This window comes from Nicotiana sylvestris, chromosome 1 (assembly GCF_000393655.2).
Source record: "Nicotiana sylvestris chromosome 1, ASM39365v2, whole genome shotgun sequence".
In the NCBI taxonomy this organism is placed as follows: Eukaryota; Viridiplantae; Streptophyta; class Magnoliopsida; order Solanales; family Solanaceae; genus Nicotiana; species Nicotiana sylvestris.
In genome coordinates, this window is record NC_091057.1 from 5,028,659 (window position 1) to 5,053,725 (window position 25,067).

A 25,067-nucleotide genomic window follows, 5' to 3' on the forward strand; every position below is an offset into this window, starting at 1 on the left:
TTATGAATATACCGTAGAATCCACTTCACAGCTTGCCAATGCTCCTTCCCTGGATTGTGCATATATCTGCTAATAACTCCAACAGCTTGTGAAATGTCAGGCCTTGTGCAAACCATTGCATACATCAAGCTACCAACAGCATTTGCGTATGGTACCTTTGACATATACTTTCGTTCAACTTCATCCATTGGCGACATAGTAGTACTTAGCTTAAAATGGGAAGCAAGTGGAGTACTAACTGGCTTAGTCTTGTCATCTATGCCAAAACGTTGAAGTACTCTCTTCAAATATTCCTTTTGAGATAAACAGAGTTTCTTTGAACGTCTATCTCTAATTATCTCCATGCCAAGAATTTTCTTTGCCTCACCCAAATCCTTCATCTCGAACTCCTTCTTCAGTTGAATCTTCAACTTATCAATTTCTTCCAAATTCTTGGAAGCTATCAACATATCATCAACATATAGGAGAAGATATACAAAGGAACCATCTTTAAGCTTGTGCAAATACACACAATGATCGTATTTGCTTCTCTTGTACCCTTGCCGCAACATAAACTCGTCAAATCGCTTGTACCATTGTCTAGAAGATTGTTTCAATCCGTACAACGATTTTTCAAGTTTGCACACCATATTTTCTTTTCCAGCAACTTTGAATCCTTCTGGCTGAGTCATGTAGATTTCCTCCTCCAAGTTTCCATGTAAAAACGCAGTTTTTACATCCATCTGAACTAGTTCCAAATCCAATTGTGCTACCAAAGCCAACATAATTCTAATGGAGGAATGTTTTACAACTGGAGAAAACACTTCATTGTAATCAATTCCCTCCTTTTGAGCATATCCTTTGGCCACCAATCTTGCTTTGTAGCGAACATCTACTTGGTTAGGAAATCCTTCCTTCTTTGCAAATACCCATTTGCACCCAATTGCTTTCTTTCCCTTCGGGAGATTGGCCAATCTCCATGTATGATTCTGATGAAGGGACTGTATTTCATCATTCATGGCAATCCTCCACTTATCTTCTTCTGAACTTTGGACAACGTCTTTATAAGTAGTAGGAACATCATCAGGCTACAATTGAGGTTGCACAAGCAACCGTCTCTATGAGACGAACAGGTTTCGTTATTGTTCTTTTTGTCCTGCTGGTTGCTATTGATTCAAGTTGTTGTTGAGGTTCCTGAGTTGGAATCTCCTCTACTGGCTCTCCTTCTAGAGGATAATCTTCATTTGTTTCCTCCTCTGCTTCTTGTGTAGGAAAAATAAATTTTCCCTCAAACTCCACCTGCTTAGAAGCACCTTCATTTTGTTTGGTATCTTCTGTTACCTTATTTACCATAGCAGATTCATCAAAGGTAACATCCCTGCTGAATATTACTTTCTTTGTCATAGGACACCATAAGCGATATCCTTTGACTCCAGAAGTAATTCCCATAAAAATAGCCTTCTTTGCCCTTGGATCCAATTTTGACTCCGTCACATGATAATATGCAGTTGAGCCAAACACGTGCAAAGAGTTATAATCTACAGCAGGTTTTCCATACCATTTTTCAAATGGTGTCTTGCCATCAATAGCAGCAGATGGTAAGCGATTAATGAGGTGGCATGCATATGTAATTGCCTCAGCCCAAAATTCTTTGCCCAAGCCAGCATTGGACAACATACACCGTACCTTCTCCAGCAAGGTCCGGTTCATACGTTCTGCCACTCCATTTTGTTGTGGTGTATGTCTAACAGTGAAGTGTCGGATGATGCCATCATTTTCACATACCTTATTGAAATGATCATTTTTGTATTCACCTCCATTGTCTGTGCGAATACACTTGATCCTCCTGCCTGTCTGATTCTCCACCATCGTCTTCCATTTGAGAAAAATTCCCAACACTTCATCTTTGCTCTTCATTGTATACACCCATACTCTTCGGGAAAAATCATCAACAAAGGTTACAAAATAGTGCTTCCCACCCAATGAAGGTGTTTTGGAAGGACCCCAAACATCAGAGTGTACATAATCCAAAATGCCTTTAGTATTATGGATCGCTGTACCAAATTTAACCCTTGTCTGTTTCCCTTTGACACAATGCTCACAAAACTCCAAGTTGCAAGCCTTTACTCCTTTTAACAATCCTTGATCTGATAGAGTTTTCAAGGATTTTCCTCCAGCATGTCCCAAGCGCATGTGCCATAGCTTGGTTGCTTCTGCCTCTTTGTCGTCACTGGATGTCACTGTCGCTGTCCCAATAACTGTACTGCCACGATAGCGGTACATATTATTATTCTTCCGATTAGCCTTCATTACCACTAGTGCACCGGAGCATACTCTCATCACTCCATTTTCTGCAATGATTTTGAACCCTTTTGATTCTAGGGCTCCCACAGAGATGAGATTCTTCTTCAAATCCGGTACATATCGAACATCTGTTAATGTTCTGATCATTCCATCATGGTTCCTTAATCGTATTGAACCAATGCCATATGAGGTAAGAGGGCTGTTATCCGCTGTGTGGATGACTCCATATTCTCCTTCTTGAAATTCCACAAACCAGTCCCTGTTGGGACACATATGATAGCTACAAGCCGAGTCCATCAACCATATGTCTGATGATGTTGATGACTCTGTTGTAACTAATGAGAAGTCTGAATCATCACAATCAGCTACATTTGAATCCATAATGGCCTTTCCATTATTATATTTGGCCTTATTCTTCAACTTCGGACAGTCTTTCTTCCAGTGCCCTTTTTCTCGACAAAAGGCACATTCATCTTTGCTGGGTCTGGATTCTTGACTTGGATCTTCCCTTCTTTGTCCTCGTTTGATTTTGAGGACGACCCCTCACAAATAGTGCTTCTCCTTCTCCGCCCTTCTGTTTTTCTCGCTTTCTTTGTTCATAGCTGTACAAAGCCGAACAAACTTCTCTGAGAGAAACTTCGTCATTTCCATGGAGTAGAGTAGTTTCAAGGTGCTCGTACTCATCAGGAAGTGACGCCAACAACATCAAGGCCAAGTCACCATCATCATAAGTTGTATCCATATTTTGCAAATCTGTGACCAACTTATTGAAACTGGTGATATGTTCATTCATCGTGGTACCAGGAACATAGGTGAAGTGAAACAGTCTCTTCTTCATGTACAATTTATTTTGACTGTTTTTCTTCAAAAATTTATCCTCCAGTGCTTTCCATAATCTACTTGCAGAAGTTTCCTTTGTGTATGGATATTTCTGCTCTCTAGCAAGGTAGGATCGAATGGTACCGCAAGCAACACGATTGATAATTCTCCAATCTTCTTCTCCAATAGCATCTGGTCTCTTTTCTTCAATAGCAAGATCTAGCCCTTGTTGAAAAAGGACATCTAGAACCTCGCCTTGCCACATCCCAAAATGTCCGGACCCGTCAAATATTTCTACCGCAAATTTCGCATTTGACACAATTCTTGTCATAAGCGAAGATGCCAATGATGACGTATTGTTGACACTTGATGTAGATTCTTCTTGTTTATTGTCTCCCATCTTTGACACAAATATTATTTAATAGCTGACGACACAAATCAAGATTATTTCCTTTCTGGTGTGGAAGATCAGACTAAGCTGCAACCACAGAGCATACTAAGACAGAATCTTGACACAGTTACCAAGATAAATCTTTTCTGATGTGGAAGATCAGACTATGCTGCAACCACAGAGCATACTAAGACAGTACCTTGGCTCTGATACCAATTGTTGCGGAAGCCAAATGTATATAGTGTGAATAAGTCACAACTACTATACCAAAAATTATGACAACCACCAAATAATAAATAAATAAGACAATAAAGCAACAATAAAGAGAACACCAGAATTTACGAGGTTCGGCTAATTTTGCCTACTCCTCGGACACAACCAATATTTTATTCCACTCCAAAAATACAAGTGAAATAATACTAAAGAGAGAAGATACAAATGTCTTAAACAGATGAGAAGGCAAATGAGAGGTGTGTTTAAATCCTAAACATTAAGCCTTCTTTTATAGGGGTAAAATCCCCCCAACTTTTGTTTTCCCACCGATGTGGGACAAACATTTTGTCAAATTCAACACTACTTACATATCTCAAGGTGGGAAGCCTCAGAGGAATCTTTTCCCCAGCTTGAAACACTTGTTATAAAAGTGTGCGAGTATCTCAAGGAGATCCCCGTTAGCTTTGCGGATATTCCAAATCTGAAACAGATTAAGTTGATGCAAACAATATGTTCAATACAGGATCGTCTTGGAAATATCCGGAAGCTGTGAGTCAAGCACGTGCTTGTCACAATAACATGGTATAGTTTTCACTTTTTTCTTTTTCCCTCCCCCCTATATTAGATGTTTGCTTTCTCTTAATTTCAATCTCAAATTAACGAGGATGTGTTGAATACACTTGCTTAGGAAACTGAAGCAAAAGCACAGACAGAGTGGACGGATGGAGTTCTTTCATAGCAAATTGTTGTAGTCATGCTCTCATGCTGGGGTGTATAATGCAGCAAGCGGAATCTCCTTATACTGTAACATTACTACTGATTATTGCTTGTCTGTTTTGATTGATCGATTAAGACGCATACCCTCTTTTATCTGTATGTTTCTAATGAGCCTAAGACTGAGCCTACCAAGGTGAATTGCAAGATGATACAAGCTGATTTGAAAGGTTTTTATAGGCGCAAGGCCTTTGATTTAGGCCCTAATATCCTGATACCAAATGATTATTTAGAAGAAATCTGTCTTTGATTTAATTATCTTGTGATTGTTCTTCATATATACCGGTGTGTTATAGAAGATTTAATCCCCAAGGAAGTGTCAATCTTAAAGAGGTTGCATACCTTGAAATAGGCAATTGTAAAGCTAGGTGAGTGTCAGTACTATGTGACAGACATCAAGGATGTGATTTCAACAACAACAACAACAACCTAGTATAATCCCACTTAGTGGGGTCTGGGGAGGGTACTGTGTACACAGACCTTACCCCTACCCTGGGGTAGAGAGGCTATTTCCAAATAGACCCCCAACATCCTTCCCTCCAAGAACTTCCCACCTTGCTCTTGGGGAGACTCGAACTCACAACCTCTTGGTTGGAAGTGGAGGTTGCTTACCATCAGAACAACCCCTCTTGTCTCATCAAGGATGTGATTTCGTTGAAAGAAAAAAAATACTGTAAAGTGGTTCTGCTCTGCAATCGCGATGCACCAGCTCACAGCAGAAAACTGCAGCTGCAATGTGATGAAACCCACCCGAGCCCCTCGGGTCCCAACCCAAACCATCCCAACAAGTCTCAAAAAGTAATATTGACTTGTACAAAGGCTCAAAACATAAATTGGGATGCAAATACTAAAATCGAGGGGTTGGGTTGTTAGCGTTCTTGAGCAAGTTGATTCGTAAGGAAAGCATCATATTATGCTTGGAATGTGAATTCTCAAATACTTTTGGGACTAGCAATATTACTCATTGGTGCCAACAAACTTCAGCAAACCTCTGAGATAAATGCAAACAAACATATCATATAAGTAAATAGAACTGGAACTTCTGCCAGAGTAGTTCAGGACACAATAGAAAAAATGAAAATTATAACCAAATTGTTAAGGACCTAAAGTCTTGTGGATTCAACACATATGCAGGACAATTAGTTCCCAAAGTAGTGTCCAAAATCATTTTTTTTTTAAATTCAAAATCAGGACAATAAATCTTGGTTGAAGGCCAAAGGAAAAAGAAAAGCAGCTCATGTCCTTTTTAAAATAAAAATAAAAATTAATCATTGGAAAAAGCAATTCGTGAGCTCTACTACTTGTATATTAACTAATGCAACCATTGACTTAGAAGGCCAAAGGAAATGGATTATAACCTGAAGATTAGCTGTCTCTCTGTATTAATAACATACTAAGCCATGTTATTCATTAACTAATTCTAACCTGCCAATTATCTGTCTATCTGCACTAATAACATGATAGCACATGTTATTCATTAAAAACTGCAACCAATAACTTTTAGTAACATTTGGATCCAATCCATATATATTAAACATAATTTTGAAGAGGCCCTAAAGAGATAAATCTTTCCCCCTTCCAACCTTTCTACTGATATTAATCTCTTCTTGTTATTACTAGTTTTCTCCTACTGCAAACTTTGGTCTTTTTCAGGTATGTTACTATAAATTTTTATTAATCTCACTTGATGCGTTATATTCGAAAACCTTATCATTTATTTTGTTGATCTGATCGTTTCTGTGACTAATTTTCATTATTACGCCCCGAATCATCTCTTTTATCTTTTCTTTGGTGAACCTGCTTTGAATTTTAAATATAGTTATCAATAGAGGCGGACCCAAGATATAAGGTCATGGGTATGGGTGCATTTTTTCGTTAAATCAGAATCTGTTTTGTATATAGGGTGTCACACTGTCACTAGTAATAGATTATTATTTCCTAAAGACATATACTTGTATACATGAAATTTTTGCCGAAACAATGACCCCTTTCTCTATAACATAGGCCCGCTTCTGGTTATCAACTCTTTTTTTCTTTTTTCTTTTACTTTTTTAGGATTGGAACAGAAATTAGTGATTCAAAATAGGTAAAAGATCAAGACTACTCTTCACGCTTGCTTCACTTTTTTTTTTTTTTTTCTTTCTTGTCGAAATCTTTAAATTTGTTTAATTTACAATCTGAAAGTCTAGTTCTCAGATAATCCACAACTGTTAATCTCTTCAGCTATAAAGAAAGGTGAATTCGTTTGAGCCATAATTTACTGCCATACTTCCCAAGTTTTTTTTTTTCTTTCAAAATCATAATTATATACATTAAACTTTATTAAGTCTCACTTGATATGTTGTATCTGAAAACCCTTGGACCATATTTTTGGTTAGATTATATTGGAAAATTTTGATCCTTTTTTCTTTTTCGATAATGATCAAATCTTCGACATTTATTTTAACTTTTTTTTTTTTTGGTTAGAATACTTATCATCTCTTTTGCTCGTTTTAGGAATGGACCAGAAATTGAAGATACAAAACAGAAAAGAGAAAAGTCAAGGAAGACAAAGGTACTCTTCACGCTCTATTGACTGTAAGGCTGAAAATATTTTAATCACATTTTGCAATTACTAGGGTTGTGCATAGGCCGGGTTAGTTCGAATTTTTCAATTATCAAACCAAACCAATGGTCGCGTTTTTAAAGTTACAAACTAAACCAACAAAGTTGGGTTTTTCAATCTCGCTTTTTCTCGGGTTTTTTCGGATTTTCAATTTTTCCCCCGGTAAAATCTTCATAGCATAAAATATGTAACTTGTGCTCCAAATATTTCTAGTAAAATACAATTATATAATGCGTTTTCCAAGAAACTAACACAATAATATGAGATAAGTCATAGCATTATACTAAAATATTCAATAACAAAGATAAAATAATAAAATTACATAAAATAAATATTGCTAATTAATAAGCCATAATGAAAATTAACATAATCTAAAAATACTATATAGGTCATGCTAAAATAAGTATAGCTAATAAGTACTAATATTAATTACATAACCAAGTACTAAAGAAAAAGATAAACTAAGTTATGCTTTTTCATTATAAACCAATGTTAAACTAAAATAATTATCCAACACTTTCGTTATTCCTAGTACTGAATTGAATCTTTTACATTAATATTGATTTGAACTTTGTTTGAGTTAATACATTTATCAGCTATAAAATTTATTTACCATTCAAGAATGTTAAGTCTAAACTTAAAATAATAAATTTAAAGATAAAATTGTGAAAAAGTTTAAGAAATATTTATAACAATAAATATTTATATGTATAAAATATTTTAAAAATTATATAAATGTACTATCGGGTTGGTTTGGTTTCGGTTGACTTTTTTTTAGTTAAAACCAAATCAAACCAATTATAGTCGGATTTTATTTTCCAATACCAAACCACATCGTTTTTTTTTTCGATTTGACTCAGATTATCGGTTTGGTGCGGTTTCAGTTTTCTTTGTACGCCCCTAACAATTAACATGGTAACAGCTATTGCCTCCCCAATTTATGTGACACTTTTCGTGCATTTCGAGATTTGAATTTCTTAATTTTAACCGTGTATTTGGACATAGAATCTTGAAGTTTTTTTTTTTGAAAAAAAAAGTTACATATGTGAATACTACGTAAAAAGTACTATAAGTCACATTAATTAATAATTCAAAATATTTAGAAAATAAAATTTTGCGATAAAAGAATAACTTGTTTGACTCTCGAAATCCGAACATCATCATATAAATTGGGACGGAGGGAGTACTATTAAGAACTTGTTTGGATGGTTGTTACACATCGTTTCATAATGTATCGTATCGTATTGTATTGTATTGTACTGTATCGTTTGATGAATACAATGTTTGGATAGATTGTATCATTTGCTATTGTTTCATGATATCATGCACTACCAATATGAAGAATAAATTTGTAATATTATAAAGATAAATTATGATACGGGGTAAATTTATTATATAAAAAGGTAGGGTAAATTATAAAATAAAATAATTTAATAATAGTGAAGGGTGAGATGAGAGGAAAAGACAAGATAACGATGCAACCACACCAAATCGGTCGTTACATAAAATGACACATTTCGTCGTTACATAACGACGGATTTAACGATACGATACAATAAAATTTAAGTAACAACTAAAACAAACATCGTATTTAAAGTAACAATACGATACGATACAATAGGTAACGACCATCCAAACAAGCTGGAAGTAGTATTAGTAATTGTTTTTGTCGTGACAGCGCGTGGATCTCACCTCCATTAGGTAACGGGGTTCCGACATATTCTGCCAAATAGTTTTGATACACTAAATATGGAAGAAATTAAGTTCATATGTATTACAAATCAAACATGAAGGGAGGTTTTTTACAGGTGTTGCATAATCTTTCACAACAAGTAGCTTCTCACAGTAGATATTGAAAGACATGAACAAAAATGCTGCTCTTTATACTACTAATATTCCAAGAGATTGGTGAACTTGCAGGAATTATCTGCACGAGGTGGCTCAGAATGACATTGAGGATATGTTAGATCACCTAAGAAGTATCAAGAGAGGAGGTGATCTGAATGTTGTCAAGATTGAGACACTTGAAATGGAGCTAAGATTTTTGAGAACTTTTCTCGAATACCATCATGTTCTTTTGCCTGATTCATTAGTCAATATCGCAAAGAAGGTCCAATTGGTCGGGGAAATGATTCAATCAGTTTTTGCTGATGGATGCAAAACTAACCTTAATGTGGAAAGGCTAGCATCACATTTTCTGAAATTCATTGAAGGTAAAACCAGTTCAAGGTTCAATTATGAGCTGGATGATTCCTATCTGTTAGAATATATGGATTACCTCGACAAGAATCTAAATGATGCACCGAGGTATCTAGTCAAGTCTGACCCTTTTTTGAGGAAAGGACTCAAAATCCTTCAAAAGACAGATCGATTTTTGAAGCAAGTGAAATTCCTTCAAAAGACAATGAGGTTTCTGAGATACTTATATGGCACAGAAATAAATGGGCACATTGACCGTGAGAAGCAAAAAAGATTAGAGATCCAAATGCAACTCGTGGCTGACAATGTGATTCAATTTTGTGTTGCTCTTTGGACTAATGAAATCGATGGAAATAATGCATCTAATATCGAGAATAAGCCCTCTTATTTAATATGTCTGGTTAGGCTAGTGGAGCTGGAAATGAAGACGATTTTTCGTGGTGAACTAAAGGCTTCAAAGTTTAGTCATTCAAGAACTTTCAGAACTCGGAAATTGCCAAAAGGTTTTTCACATCATCTCCATAGTCTTCTGGTATATCTCAGAGAAAAAAAGCTTGGGAACTTTCCTAATAATGCATCTGCTCGAAACACTGATGTGGCAATAGAGTACTTGTTGGATTCTCTGGGTGATGTGTCAAATAGTGCTACTAATTGTAAGATGTTGAATGAGGTCTTGGAAAAGGTGGGAGCTCTTGTCGGTGATATTCTATGTGTAATTCACAGCTCTACAATCAAAGATGATACCAGCAAGATGGTTCTTTGGTCGATACAGATATTGATGAAAACTGCAAATCTAAAGGCACAAGTACTGGAGAGGTACTACAAATTGTTAAAATTCACTCCGTCTCAGTTTCCCACAGCTGGTGGATTGAGCTTTCTGGATTCTCTTTTAAGGAAATTGACTGAGATGTTGAAATCTGAATCAGGTTTGGACCTCAAAATGAAGTCTCGTATTGTTATTTTAGAGAAAGAGCTTTCATCTCTAATATCTGTTTTCAGAGATGTCACAAAGGTGCAGCATGAACATGATATTCTTAAAGATCATCGGCAGCGTACCATCAATTTGGCATATGAAGCTGAAATTGCCATTGACTCTATTCTTGTACAGTATAATGCTCTTTGGCATTCTTTTTGCTCACTTCCTACAATCATAAAAGAGATGAAGCTTATTCGTACTGAGGTGACCAAGATGTGGTCGGAGAACCTTGCTCTTAGGCCTTCCTCTGCTGTTGAGCCATCTAAACATCCCCCAACTCAACATAGCAATCTTATGAATGATGAGGAGATAGTTGGTTTTGAGAATGACACGAAAACAATAATTCGGTATCTGACACAAGGGACAAATGATCTAGATGTCATCCCAATTGTTGGGATGGGGGGACAAGGTAAAACAACTTGTGCTAGAAAGTTGTACAATAATAACATCATTGCTTCTCATTTTGATGTTCGAGCATGGTGCGTCATTTCCCAAACATATAACCGGAGACAACTACTACAAGAGATATTCAGTCAAATTACCGGTTTCAAGGACAATGGAGATAAAGATGACGTCCTTGCCGACTTGTTGAAGAGAAACTTAACGGGAAAGAGATATCTCATTGTCTTGGATGATATGTGGGATGGTATGGCATGGGATGACTTAAGGCTTTCTTTTCCAGTTGGAAATAGAAGCAGAATAGTAGTGACGACTCGACTTGAGAAAATGGGTGAGCATGTCAAGCACCATACTGATCCTTATTTCCTTCCATTCCTCACAGCAGAAGAGAGTTGCCAATTGTTGCAGAAAAAAGTTTTTCAACAGGAAAGTTGCCCACAAGAACTACAAGATGTGAGCCAAGCAGTTGCAAAAAGATGCAAGGGATTGCCTCTAGTGGTCGTCTTGGCTGCTGGAATAATTAAAAAGAAGAAAATGGAAGAATCTTGGTGGCATGAGGTTGAAAAAGCTCTACTTTTCTATCTTGACCGTGAGTCTGAAGACTATAGTCGGGCAACTATGCAGTTAAGTTATGATAACTTACCCGATTACTTAAGACCTTGCCTTCTTTATATGGGGATGTTTCCGGAGGACGCCAGAATTCCAGCGTCTAAATTGATAAGTTTATGGATTGCAGAAGGCTTCGTGCAGAACGTAGAATCTGGGAGATTAATGGAAGAGGCAGCTGAAGATTACTTGAAGGATCTCATAAGCAGTAACGTGGTAATGGTTTCAAGAAGAAGATATAATGGTAAAGTTAAATACTGCCAGGTTCATGATGTAGTGCTTCACTTTTGCTTGGAGAGGAGTAGAAAAGAAAAGTTTATCTTGGCAATGAAGGTGCATTATACCCAATTTCAACCTTCTTATTGGAACGAAACTCGATTGAGCTTCAATTTCACAAATGAGCTTTCCGAGTTTGCATTGCTGAACTCCAAAACACGGAAGCCTTTCCACCAAAAGTTGAGGTCACTGAAAACAACCTATACATACTTCCATCAGTTAGTAGATTGGGATCCCCTCCGTCAGTGTACTCAACTGAGGCTTCTTAAGGTCTTGGATTTGAGTTCCAATAAAGTGGTTCCTTTGTCGTCGGCTACATTGGAACCACTAATTCACCTCAAGTACCTCGCAGTTGTGGTTGAACAATTTGATTTCCATCCAAAATCACATCTTCCCCATCTAGAAACTTTAATAGTGAGATATAACTCCGGGGATACAGTGTTACCAGCCACTTTTTGGAAAATGGAAAAGTTAAGGCATGTTGAGATTAGTCATGCTATTATTGATGATGATTTGGAAGACAATAAACAGCGGATGTTTCAAGAATCCTCTAAATTGGAAAATTTGAGGATATTAAGGAAAGTTATAATTAAAGATGCTGCTAATGAGGATGCCTTAATACAGAGATGTCCTAATCTTCAAGAACTTGGCATAAGCTATGAACGTTCAAGAGATATTTGTCACAAATTGGAGAGTCTTACCCAGCTTCAAATACTTCACCTTTTCTTTGACTCATCCCTAGTTGTATCCAAGTTACACCTGCCTTCAAATTTAAAAAAGTTGGTACTAAAAGGGACTCGTATAGAAAGCACGATTTCCTTCATATCGGAACTATCAAGTTTGGAGTATCTCCAATTACATAGTTCCATGTTTATGAAATCCGAAGAGTGGTGCCTTGGAGATATCACGTTCCATAAACTTAAGTTCTTGAAACTGGTGGACTTAGGTATCGTAAGGTGGAATGCCTCAGAGGAATCTTTTCCCCAGCTTGAAACACTTGTTATAAAAGTGTGTTATGATCTCGAGGAGATCCCCCTTAGCTTTGCAGATATTCCAACACTGAAACAGATTAAGCTGATGTGGTGCAGCAAATCTCTGGTGGCTTCAGCTGTGAGAATTAAGGAAGCAGTCCAAGATATTGAAGGATGCGACCGTATTAACATCAGTATTGACGTAAGTAGAAATAAACTCCTATGTGTTATTTTTGAGCATCTACCTACGTGCGTTGATATTCGGCCAAAGATGTATATATTTACTCATTATTGCCTCACATTCTAGTACTTTTAATCATTTTTTGAGTATTAATTATATTAATTTATGCTTAATATTATATTTTAACTGTGTAGGAATAAAGTGATGTGAAGATGAAGAGATTTGGAGCAAAATTGAATAAAACACAAAAGAAAAAGAAAGGAAAATAAAACAATAAAAAAGGAGGAGAGACAAAGGGGGGACACCCTTTGGTGGAAGACAAAGGAAAGAAAGATACAATTCTAATAAAAAAAATTGGAGGAGGAACGTGAAAAGCTCACTGGATCTAGCGACGCTAGAGGCGGGACCTTTCCTACTTTGTTCGGGATAAGGTTATTTCGTCCCTACACAGTCTCAACTTGTATAAAAGGGGTCCTAATTACTTAATTTGGAGGAAATTTAACATACTTTGAAGGAGAATTTACGTGGGAGAACGCAAACCACACTTGGAGGAGACTTCCAACTAATTTTTCTTCTCTTCTCTTCTCTTCCCTTAACTTTATAGTTCATTAGTTCTAGAGGTGTGGGTGCTACATGAACGCTGTGATTTGAAGCTTGAATTGTTCTTATTATTTTTTCATATTAGTTTATTTATTCAATCTTGTGCTTAATTATTTGATTGCTTGATCAGCAATTGAATATTATCTATGAATCTAGGATTGAACTCGGGAGAGAGAATTCTAGATTGCATATAAGATTGAGTAGAGCAAGATCACGAACTTGAGCATCGAGAACAGATTTGCGGATAGGATAGGAATATACCTAATCGCCTTGCTTGATTACTATACGTAGTTCTTGTTAATCCTAATTCTATAGGAATATAGGTGTTAGGTTACCTTGAATATGCGGTAATATTTCGGGAGAATACTACGAGTAATATTAACCAAGTCAACCAATAAACTAGATAAACTAATAATTTTTTTTCTGGGTTATCTTGATTAAATTTGTCCCTATTGATCTCAAATCATCAGGATTTGTTTGAATTTTACAATTGGGTGGACAACTACTGCAAACGCACAAACAGAGCGGATGGAATTATTTCTTAGCAAATTGTTGTAACTTTGTCAAAACGCCCTTCCTCTTGTATTGTAACACTACTATTGATTGCTAACTTTGTTTTGATGTTCCTCTTTTTTCTTTGTGTTTTAGATAATTTGAGACCAATATCAAATGGTCTCCCACTGTGATATGTTATAGCCAAATTGTTTGGTGGTTGTTTTCCCCTTTAGGGGTCGTAAAAAGAGGTTATTTCAGGATTAATTATTTCGGGATTAGTTATTTCATCTTTCCATGAGAATAAAAAAACACTATAATCGTGGGATTAATTAAAGGTTATTTCAGGATTAATTATTCCGGGATTAGTTATTTCACCTTTTCATGAGGATAAAAAAACACTATAATCGCGGGATTAATTATACCACACTTTTCTACTAACCAAACATAGGATAAACTCTTTTTAAATTTAGTCCCGAGATTAATTATTTCATATCTCTCATACAAAACGAACCCTTAAGTTTCTATAATCGTTCATCTAATACCTTCTATGCAGCACCTGCAAATTCAATTAAGGATATAAGTATTCTGGTTGTATATAAGTACACCTGTCAATTATCAACCAACAAATTTAAAATACAGTGTAGATAGGGGTTAATTAGCAAATTATCACACATAAAACAAATAGAGAAGATGTTCGGCAAAGCTTAGTCTGCGGGCAGAAGCAAAGAGAAAAAGTGTACAATATAAAGAATTTCTACCTACAATCCTTATATATACATATATAGATTTTAAGTAGTCTTAAAACACACTCTCTCTCTATATATATGCAATTTTTTTTTGAAAATAGTATATATTTTAATCCTTGCGTCCGTGAAAATGTACGTCTCAGTACGAAATATATATATTCATGCAAAGTACCAAAATTGTGCGTACTACCAATAATTAAATGTGTCGCAATGAGAGTTTTGCATGTCTTTTTATTTCTCTCTCCCAATAGATAATGAACGTTTATATCAATTAGGTCCAAATAAGTCACATCCCTAAGGGTAAAATCGGGATGCTAATTTTAAGTAGTTTCCGAACAGAAAAATATCTTATTCATTTTGCGACTAACTGAAAAAGTAAAGTGGCCAAATAAAGTCAGATAGATGGAGTAAATTTTTTACTCATATATTGAAAGAATTCAGAATCTCGAATCCATCAAATTCAAATTATGAATTCGTTACCTATAAGACATCCCGGGAAGAAGGAAGAAGCAGGATATGCAATGGCAAGATGGTTGCGCATCAGTAAAAATACTAATAAATGTTGTCTCACCAAGAGATGATCCTGCCTCTCTCTTCAATTTTCCATCACTTAAAAATTGCTCTGATTTTCAGCCATTTTCCCAATCTGTCTAAATACTTAATTGATGAAAAATATCTGCAAAAGACTATGTGTGAAGGTCTATATATATGCAATACGATAATAGATAGATATTTTATACAATTAGGTTAAGTTCACTTATGATAATAGATAAATATTTATAGTAAGTCTGATATGGTAACCTACGAGAAGTCAAAACTTTGACTAAGACATGGATCCTAGTTGTACACATACTAAGGACTAAGGAGTAACTAGGAAATGAATCGGAGCTGATGGACCTTTACATAGGAAGAGACCAAACATTGAAAAAGATCCACGAGTTGGGATCTAAGTAAATATACAATACATTTTATGAATTGTTTATTTTAACCAAGTCTTACTAATGTGAATTAAATTTCTATGTTTTATTGGTGAAATTGGATACTTGAAAACGTTAAAATTTAACCGATCATCTCACGCATTTCTTTTTGGGAAATGATTTAAATGAATATAAAAAATTACCAAAAGAGAATTTTGTCTTTGTACATAGATGGATTTTATGAATTTTCTCAATCAGTAATAATAATGCAACTCTGTGGAAATGCTTCACTCAGTTTTTGGTGGAATTCCCGATGAATGCAAAACTAACCTTACTGTGGAAAGGCTTTGCTGGAATTCATTGGAGGTAATGCCAGTTCAAGCTACAATATGAATTGAATGATTCCTATTATCGGAATATATGGATTGTGTCACGATCCAAAATTCACTATAGGTCATGATGGCGCCTAGCGTCGCTTTCAGGCAAGCCAACGATGATTTACCCATTTAATTACTCATTTTATTACTTTTGAAATCATAATTTTCATTAATCAAATAGCGTGAAATAGAATTTACAGGGTAGAGTGATAATAAATGCGGAATCACAATAACGAATAACCCGTATGAATCCCCCGAAACCCGGTGTCACAAGTGTATGAGCATTTTTCTAAGGAGTACAATAATAATACAACACATGTCCCGAATGTAATAAGACATAATAAAATAAATAATACAATGGAGACTCGGTGAACTACGGACCGTAGCATGGAGTGCAGCTAACGTAGAAGTCTCCTCAACAGGTGCACCCACTGTTTAATCAAAAAATAAAATTTTAGTCAAAGCCAGAATTTAGAAGAACACAGGTTACTGATAATCGAAAGAATATGAGTAATTTGGGCAGCAAGAGTATAATGAGGAGAAAAACAAGTAAACCAAAGTATATTCCAATATCCTTACAATTGATCAGATATCTCCCTTTTATAGATATCTTGGAGATATGTGTTTTGCCCAAATAATAATGAGGCTATTATGAATAATTAAAGACATTGAATACTACGTTACATAATCATTATATTCAATTCAAATTTTCTAACGTATTCAACATTTAATGCCTATTAAATACCACATTTGCACTCTTTTCTATTGTCAGATCCATTCTTTTTTATTCTTGGATATAAATGACTTAAATAGGTACGGGCACTGAATCTTTCGAATGACCACCCGTGCCTCTTCCTTTGCCTTTGCTCGTTTCCGTTGCTGCTCGTGCCTCTTGGCTAATTGTAATTCTTTGACCATTTGACCAGTCCACGTGTCTTGACACGTCACTTTTATATATAAATACAATTTTTCCCAATATAGATAGTCCCCCCACTTTCTATTTATTCATCAGTTGAATATTTGGGAAGTGGATTTCATTAAAACGAGAATTTTTGTCACCATTAATGTTATTACAAAATTGACGCTTCAATTGTCGCTTTCATTTAATGCTCCGTACACGTATCAGTTTTCCATTGGTTCTGCAGTTTTGCAGCCCTTTTCAAGGCTTTTTTACGGTTCCACTATTCACGAAGTACCAGTTACCATTATTATGGTCCTTCCATCACTGCACTTTTACCTTTGGCGGTCGCTTATCGATATAAATATAACTTCTTTCCTTGTCTTTTACCTCATAAAGCTTATTGAACACTTAATTTTCCAAATCTCTGTTTACTTCTTCCTCACATCATTTTTCTTCGTTATGTCTTCACCAAACCCTCACCCTAGGAGAGTTCCCATTGTTGATACCTTCCCCAATGCCCCTATTAGGCATAGAAGGGGAGGCAGACTTCGTAGCTTAGGATCTATTCATGTTGGTTCGTCTATGCCTTCTTCTAGTTCTGGTCCTTCTTCTAGAACCAGAGGTTCCCTTTCTCACAAATCTTTTTCTAGGAGTAAAGAACCTTCTGAACCATTACGTGAGCCTTTAGTAGAGGAGATAGTCCCTACAGAACTATCTTTTTACTATAATAGGGAATCTCTTAGATACTAGATTTCCTTTTTAGATCATGTCGATGCTTACCCCACTCAAATTACAGAAGTTTTGACTCTTGTAGTTCATAAAGACTGCCATTGGAGTAACGAATTTTCCATTATTATCCCTAATCCAAATCAGAGAATTACTTCTTATTTGACTGGGTTCTCTTTTGTTTACACATACCCTTTCACTTTAGGGTTCAAACCAGCTATTGACCCAGTCATTCCGGAATTTTGCCGTTTCTTCAATGTCTGTTTGGGTCAAATTGGCCCAATCATTTGGAGGGTTATTGCCTGTTTAAGGCATTTAACCATTAAAGCTGAAGTTCCTTTTACTTTCCCTCACCTTATTCATCTTTACTCTCCTAGGCTTTTTCGCAATGATGTTTTTACACTAGTAGCCAGGAGCAAGAGGGTTTTGGTGAGCCCTGAAGATGACAAGGACCGCGGCTGGTATGCCTGGTTTGTTGCTGCCCCACTGTTGGTTTAGTGGGTAAGGATAACATTCCCTTCCCTGAGAAGTGGAATTTTGCACGTAAGTCTTTTATCCTTCTCGTTCTTTTTTACTTCAAGTTTATCAGCCCCAGCTATTTATGTTCCTTCCTCTACTGTTTTCACCTCTTCTACTGCTCCTCCTTTGACTATTCCCCCTCCTATCGTTCATCATACGGAAGTGGGCTCTTCAAGTAGAAGTGTCGCTATGAGGAGGGTAACTATTGAAGTTCCTGCTGAGAGCAGCTTTTTGAGAAAGTCAGGTCAGGCAGATGTATGGTTGGAGCCTTTAATTGTCCCAATTGAAAAAGCCAAGTTGGAGAGTCATAGTTCCCTGACTTTAATGAATGATATCGTGCATGCTACTTTGAAGGTAGTTTCCTTCTCTTCCTTTTTTGCTTTATAATTTTACTATCTTTGATGATTCTTATTTCCTTTTCCCCCTTTTAGGCCAACCTTATCGGCACAGAGATGATGAAAAGAATCCCCCTCTTGGAGAAGATAGCACGTGACTCTCAGTTGGAGGCGATCAATTGGAAGGAACAATTCGAGAGTGCACAAATCGATATGGACGACTTACAAGAGAGCACGAGTACCTTAGAGCAGCAGGTGCAGGTTTTAACTTCAGAGTTGGCGGTTGTAAAAGCTTCTTCAAGCCAAGCAGAAAAAGAAAAAGAACGTCTCGAATCCTCTTTCTCTGAGCAACTATCTAAGGACAGTGAAGAGAACAGAGAGTTGAAGGCTCTTTTGAGTTAAAAAGAAGTTTACGTTGGGGAGCTCATGCAAATCTTAACTCAAGAACAAGAAGACCTTCGAGTCTCTGCTGATAAGGTGTGTGCTTTAGAGTGCTCCCATGCCTCTCTTCAAGCTTCTTACAACTCCGCCTTGGCTGAAAATGAAGAGCTAAAGAATGAGATTGCTGATTGGGAAAATGATTATGAGATCCTTGAAGAAAAATCTGCTGTTGAGGCAAGTTGAGCATTTTTGAATTCTCGTCGTGATACCCTAATTGAAGCTGGCCAAGAAAACTTCAACCTAGAGTTGGAGTTAGCTAAGATCAATGAAACCATTGAAAAAGCTTAGCAAACTCAGGACTTCCCTTCTCCCGTAGTTGAAGCTCCCATGAATTTTGAAGCTGATACGGGTATCCCAACTCTTTCAAGCCCAATCGAGCCGGTTGATGCAAGCCAAGTTGAAACCACATCTGTTGATGCACCTGCCCAAATTGAACCCGCTGCTATTGATGCTCCTGCTTCAATTCCACAAACTTCTCAGTGACCAGTTTTAATCATTTGAGTGATTTTGTTTTTGTTTTTATTTTGGAAAATAGTAATCAAACCCTTAGCTTCATTTGAGGGTTGATTTTGGAAACGCAAGTCCCCAAATCTTTTATGGGGCAATCTGTATAAACAATTTCATAGTTTTATGACTAAGTTCGAACTTAGTCTTAGATTTTTTTACATATTAAGAAGTTTTTCATGTTATTATCTTAAACTTCTGTTTGCTTTATTCTTGCCTTTATTTTTAAGGACTTACAGAATAATTTGCATTTTTGTTTTTTGAAAATGCTTCTGTTAACCTTATGACTAATTAATTTAAAAATGAGTTTTATAAAAGAGGACCCTTTTATACTTCGACACTTAATGAAGAAGACGTCTCAACTTCACAATGGTGTTATCATACGATAAAAGAAATAGGAACACACCTGTTTCTTTGAAATAACTTTGACAAGTTTTACATGTATTTGAATTACATCTATAACTTTCTCGTAACTGTTTTTCTTGTAACAGATTTTTACAAAAGAATAATAATAGATACGAGGTTTTTCCTTATAACCCATTTTAGTACATAGCCTTTACCCTAACTATAGTGAGATTTTTCTTTGGCTTTAGCTCGTGGCTCCATCTCGTGACTTTTACTCTACACTTGACTCTCTTAGGCTTGATTTTTCCTCAATCTTCTTTACCTTCTTTATACACATGTCTGTGTATATTATGTAGTCCCCCAAGTATTTGAGTGTTGAAGTATGAAGCCTCGAGCACTTGATAGTTTCTCTCATTTGGTCCTTTTCTTGAAAAGGAAAAACATATGGGACTCGGAGGTGCGATTATAGATGAAGACTGCTTAACCCGTTTGAATTTCTATCAGAATAATTGTAACCCTAGGCCAAGAATTTTAGATTATTCCATGTGCCTTACAGGTCATGACTCATCATTTAGTATGGGTTAGCTTTTTGCCTATCATCTAAAATCGTTAGTAAAATTTTAACAAATCAAAAATTAAATTTAAAATAGTGATACCTGACCGTGGGTATTCCTTAGAAATAGTATCTCTTCAAATGAACAACATTCCAATGTGAAGGTAGTATCTTGCCATCCATTGTCTCCAGTTCATACGCTCCTTTTCCTGCAATATCACGAACTCTATAGGGTCCTTCCCATGTTGGACTTAATTTACCTGCGTTAGCTGCCTTTGTAGATTGAAAAACCCTTTTAAGCACGAAGTCCCCAATTTTGAAGAACCTGAAGCATGCTTTCCTATTGTAGTATCGTTCTATGACCTGCTTCTGTGATGCCATTCTTATTAGTGCAACTTCTCTCCTCCCTTCGAGTAAATCTAAATTGACCCGCATCTCCTCGTCATTAGATTCTTGTGTCGCTTGTGTGAATCGTGTACTCGGTTCTCCTATCTCAACTGGAATTAATGCCTCAGCTCCATAAACCAATAAAAACGGTGTTTCTCCCGTACTTGTTTTCGCCGTTGTACGATATGCCCATAAAACATCAGGTAGCACTTCTGGCCAATTCCCTTTTGACTTTTCTAATTGTTTCTTTAAATTGTTGATAATGACTTTATTCGTTGATTTTGCTTGCCCATTGCCTACCGGATGATAAGGCGTAGACGTAATCTTTTTAATTTGCCAACTTTGAAAGAATTCCGTGATTTGAGCTCCTATAAGCTGAGGGCAATTATCACATACGATCTCCTTTGGTACACCGAATTGGCATATGATATTCTGCCAAATAAAATCTCTGAATTTCTTTTCTCGCACCTGTTTGAATGCTCCTGCCTCTACCCATTTAGTAAAATAATCAGTGAGAACGAGCAGAAACTTTACCTATCCTTTTGCTTGTGGTAATGGACCCACAATGTCCATTCCCCATTTCATAAATGGCCACGACGCAATGAACGGATGTCATAACTCCGCAGGTCTATGCATATTGTTACCGTACCTTTGACATTTATCACATTTGGCCACGAAACGTTCTGCTTCTTCTTCCATTTTAGGCCAGTAATAACTTGCCCTAATTAAGGTTCTTACCAGTGATCTTCCACCTGCGTGATTCCCGCAATGTCCCTCGTGTATTTCTCTCATTACATACTCCGTTTGCGAAGGTCCAAGGCATCTCGCTAAGGGACCACCGAACATTTTACGATATAGATTGCCTTGTTTTAAGCAATACCGAGCAGCCTTTTTTCGAAGCGCATGAGCTTTTTTCTTATCATCAGGGACGGTACCATACTGTAAAAAAGCAACAATTTCGTTCCTCCAATCCCAAGTTAAATTATTAAAATTTACCTCATTCTTATCAGGATCAAGAACTGAATGAAATAAATGTATAATTGAGGCATTTGCATCACTTGCCACGTCAGCCGCAGATGCGAGATTAGCTAGGGCTTCAGCTTCAAGATTTTCGTCCCTTGGTATTTGCCTAACTTTCTAAATTTGAAATTGTTTTATCAATTCCCGTACCTTTTCCAAGTACCGCTGCATCCTTGCTTCCCTGGTTGTATAAGTCCCCAGCATTTGATTAACTACGAGTTGTGAATCACTCTTGATTATAATCTGATTTATGTCAAGTTCTCGTGCCAGTTCTAAACCTGCAATCATAGCCTCATATTCTGCCTCATTGTGTTATGAAATGACATTTGATAGCTTGCTGAATGGTTTCACCCGTAGGTAGTACCAATACGATCCCTAAACCTTCACCTTTTACGTTAGATGAGCCATCAGTGAATAAAGTCCAAGTTACTGGGTTAACTCCATTGAACACCTGTAATTCTTTTTCTGCTTCTAATTGTATCCCCTGGCTAAAATCAGCCACGAAATCAGCTAACACTTGTGATTTTATAGCAGTTCTAGGTTGGTACGTGATTTTGTATTCACTTAACTCTATAGCCCACTTAGCTTGCCTGTCCATCTGTATGAGATCCTTCAGGAGTGCCTTCATGAGATCGCCGAGGAGAGCCTCGTGGAGAAATAATCAGTGCGTTATTATCTTGAGGGTCTCTCTGAAGTTGTTGGTTTGTTTGGTTTCCTTGAATGTTGTCATTATTGTTCGATATAGTTGATGCAACAAGGAAAGTTAAGCGAAAAGAAAATAGATTATCAGATTCCCGGTAACAGAACCAATTTGTTTAACCAAAAAATTGAATTTTAGTCAAAGCCAGAATTTAGAAGAACACGGGTTACTGATAATCGAAAGAATATGTAAAAGAGAGTAATTTGGGCAGCAAGAGTATAATGAGGAGAAAAACAAGTAAACCAAAGTATATACCAATATCCTTACAATTGATCAGATATCTCCCTTTTATAGATATCTTGGAGATATGCATTTTGCCTAAATCATAATGAGGCTATTATTAATAATTAAAGACATTGAATACTACGTTACATAATCATTATATTCAATACAAATTTTCTAACGTATTCAGTATTTAATGCCTGTTAAATACCGCATATGCACTCTTTTTTATTGTCAGATCCATTCCTTTTGATTCTTGGATATAAATGACTTAAATAGGTACGGGCACTGAATCCTTCGAATGACCACCCGTGCCTCTTCCTTTACCTTTGCTCGTTTCCGTTGCTGTTCGTGCCTCTTGGCTAATTGTAATTCTTTGATCATTTGACCAGTTCACGTGTCTTGACACGTCACCTTTATATATAAATACAATTTTTTTCAATACACCCACACGCCAAGATGATCAACACACATATATGCACTTGCACAAAAATGTGCAGCAAGTGTAGCATAACTACGTAAATCAACGCGTACCCAGTAAATATCTAGCCTAACCCCGGAGAAGTAGTGATGAGGGATCAACATCGACACCTACTAAAGGTCCAAATAAATAGTATAACAATTCATAACGGATATGAGGTACACAACAATAGTGAAGTAAACATGAAATTTTGTAATTTTTCCATAATGTCCTTGTAAAGTATAAGCTTCTCGATCTGGTGTTCTACCTCACTAACGCAGAAAACAATTGCCAAGTGTTTACCAAACATATAAGAAGCACCATAAAATATCGGGCATCAAAGAAGGGTTTATCTTGTGAACATTTAGACTAGTAGTGATATAACACACGATTTTTATCGAGGTCGACGGCCCGATCCAGAATAACGTGTATACTACCGAGGGACGAGCGGCGCGATCCATAGATATTCAACAAGCTCAAAACTGGTAACAAGCTCAACAAGTATCAGAGGCGGAGCTAAAATTTTAACTTTATGGGTTTCGGATTTTAGAACAACAATTTCAAGTGGTACTAACTAAATTTTAAATTTAATATTTTTATATATTTAATAAAATTATTAACACAAATACACTGTTCAAGCAAAAGTCACTGGGTTCGACCAAACCTCTTATGGAACTTTTAGCTCCAACCCTGACAAGTACTATAGCCAATTAAGCGTGAGGCTCCGGAGGAGCAACTCTTTGTTGCCAATGGATGCACAGACCATATGTCATGTGTAGCATCACACATATATTTATTTTGATCGACTTCATTACATCTGAAGCTTACTATAGGTGTAGGTGTCATGCGTAGCATCGCACATATATTTATATAAAGTATCGTGGGTTAATTAGCACACAATCACACACAAAGTAAGTAGAAAAAAAAATAACACTTGAATTGAACAAAGTTCGACTAAGCTTAGTCCACGGGTAGAAGCAAAGAGAAGAAGTGTACAATATAAAGAATCTCTACCTATAACCCTTATATATAGATTTCAAGTAGGAGTTTTTAACCAATATTATCCCTTATCTTTGAGGGTAGGTCTATTTTGGTCCCTCAAATATAACCGTGAGCATATTTAATCCCTTACGTATGATACAGTAGAGCATCTTTAGTCTCAGTGACAGAATGTGTTCAAAAACTAACGGTGTTACCCAATCTTCCGCTCTGAAACAAAATGTTTCCTCTCCTTTTATTGAGTAACACAAATTATTACTTTAATTCCTCATTTTTAGGTAATGTTTTCTAAAATTTTGACCTTGAAAATATCACCTTGTGCGCCGGTTTCCAATTTGGTTATTCATTTGCTTCAATAATATGCCTAGAATTCATCATGGCGGCTCTATTTTTTAAAATTTCAACTTTTCTTTTTGAAAAATCAACTAAATTTCTAAAAGTAAAAGTTTTCACTTTAAGGGTGTGTTTGGTAGGAAGGAAAACATTTTCCGGAAAATGTTTTCCAATTTTCCCATGTTTGGTTGGCTTAAATGTTTTGGAAAACATTTTCCTTATCAATTCATTTTCCTCCAATTGGAGGAAAATGTTTTCCTTATCAAGAGAAGGAAAAATATTTTCCAAAGCTCCTTTTCAACCTTCCCCACCCTCACCAATCCACCCCACCCCCTCTCCAAAAAAGGTTTTTTTTTTAAATTTCAGTTTTTCCGTTACCACCCACCCTACAACTCCCCCACCTGCCCCCACCCACCTCCCCCCGCACAAAAAAATTACTTTTTTTTTTGTAATTTATATTTTTTTATTTTTCTACATCACCCACCCCTACTCTCCCCCCACCACCACCACCAAAAAAAAAAATTAAATATATTTTTCAGTTTTAATTTTATTATTTATCGGTTTAAAGGCTCAAAATTTTACATGTTCCAAAATTATGAGTTCATAGATTTATGTGTTTGAAAGTTTACGGGTTTAGAAATTATAAAGTTTACGGGTTCGAAATTTTGTGATTTTGAAAGTTTAGCGGTTCGAAAGTTTATGAAATTTGTGGATCCGGAAGGTTGTTGGTTTGAAAGTTTATGGTTTTATGTTTATTATATCTAAATTATTTATGAATACTCTTGAGAAGTCAT

General features: G+C 36.3%; 1 protein-coding gene and 1 pseudogene across 3 annotated transcripts; both read left to right on the forward strand.

Moving 5' to 3' along the window:
• Nucleotides 1–4,705, forward strand: part of LOC104248811 (putative late blight resistance protein homolog R1A-3) — a 29,979-nt pseudogene extending 25,274 nt beyond the window's left edge.
• A 1,158-nt stretch (nucleotides 4,706–5,863) lies between these two features.
• LOC104248810 (putative late blight resistance protein homolog R1A-3) lies at nucleotides 5,864–13,391 on the forward strand. 3 transcript variants are annotated; one of them, XM_009805134.2, is made up of 4 exons: nucleotides 5,864–6,133; nucleotides 6,977–7,034; nucleotides 9,006–12,714; nucleotides 12,888–13,391. In XM_009805134.2, exons 2-4 carry the CDS (start codon nucleotides 6,979–6,981, stop codon nucleotides 12,891–12,893), a joined length of 3,771 nt encoding a protein of 1,256 aa, XP_009803436.1. In that variant the 5' UTR covers nucleotides 5,864–6,133; nucleotides 6,977–6,978; the 3' UTR covers nucleotides 12,894–13,391. The 3 variants fall into 3 exon arrangements, with proteins under 3 accessions (XP_009803436.1, XP_009803438.1, XP_009803439.1); XM_009805136.2 differs by lacking the exon at nucleotides 5,864–6,133 and adding an exon at nucleotides 6,644–6,715; XM_009805137.2 differs by lacking the exon at nucleotides 5,864–6,133 and having other exon boundaries at nucleotides 6,985–7,057.
• Nucleotides 13,392–25,067: the final 11,676 nt, after the last annotated feature.

Coding starts and splice junctions, on each gene's coding strand:
- LOC104248810 (XM_009805134.2), top strand. CDS start 6,979: ATGGACCAGAAATTGAAGATACAAAACAGAAAAGAGAAAAGTCAAGGA. Junction 7,035..9,005: donor AAAAGTCAAGGAAGACAAAG/GTACTCTTCACG, acceptor GTGAACTTGCAG/GAATTATCTGCACGAGGTGG.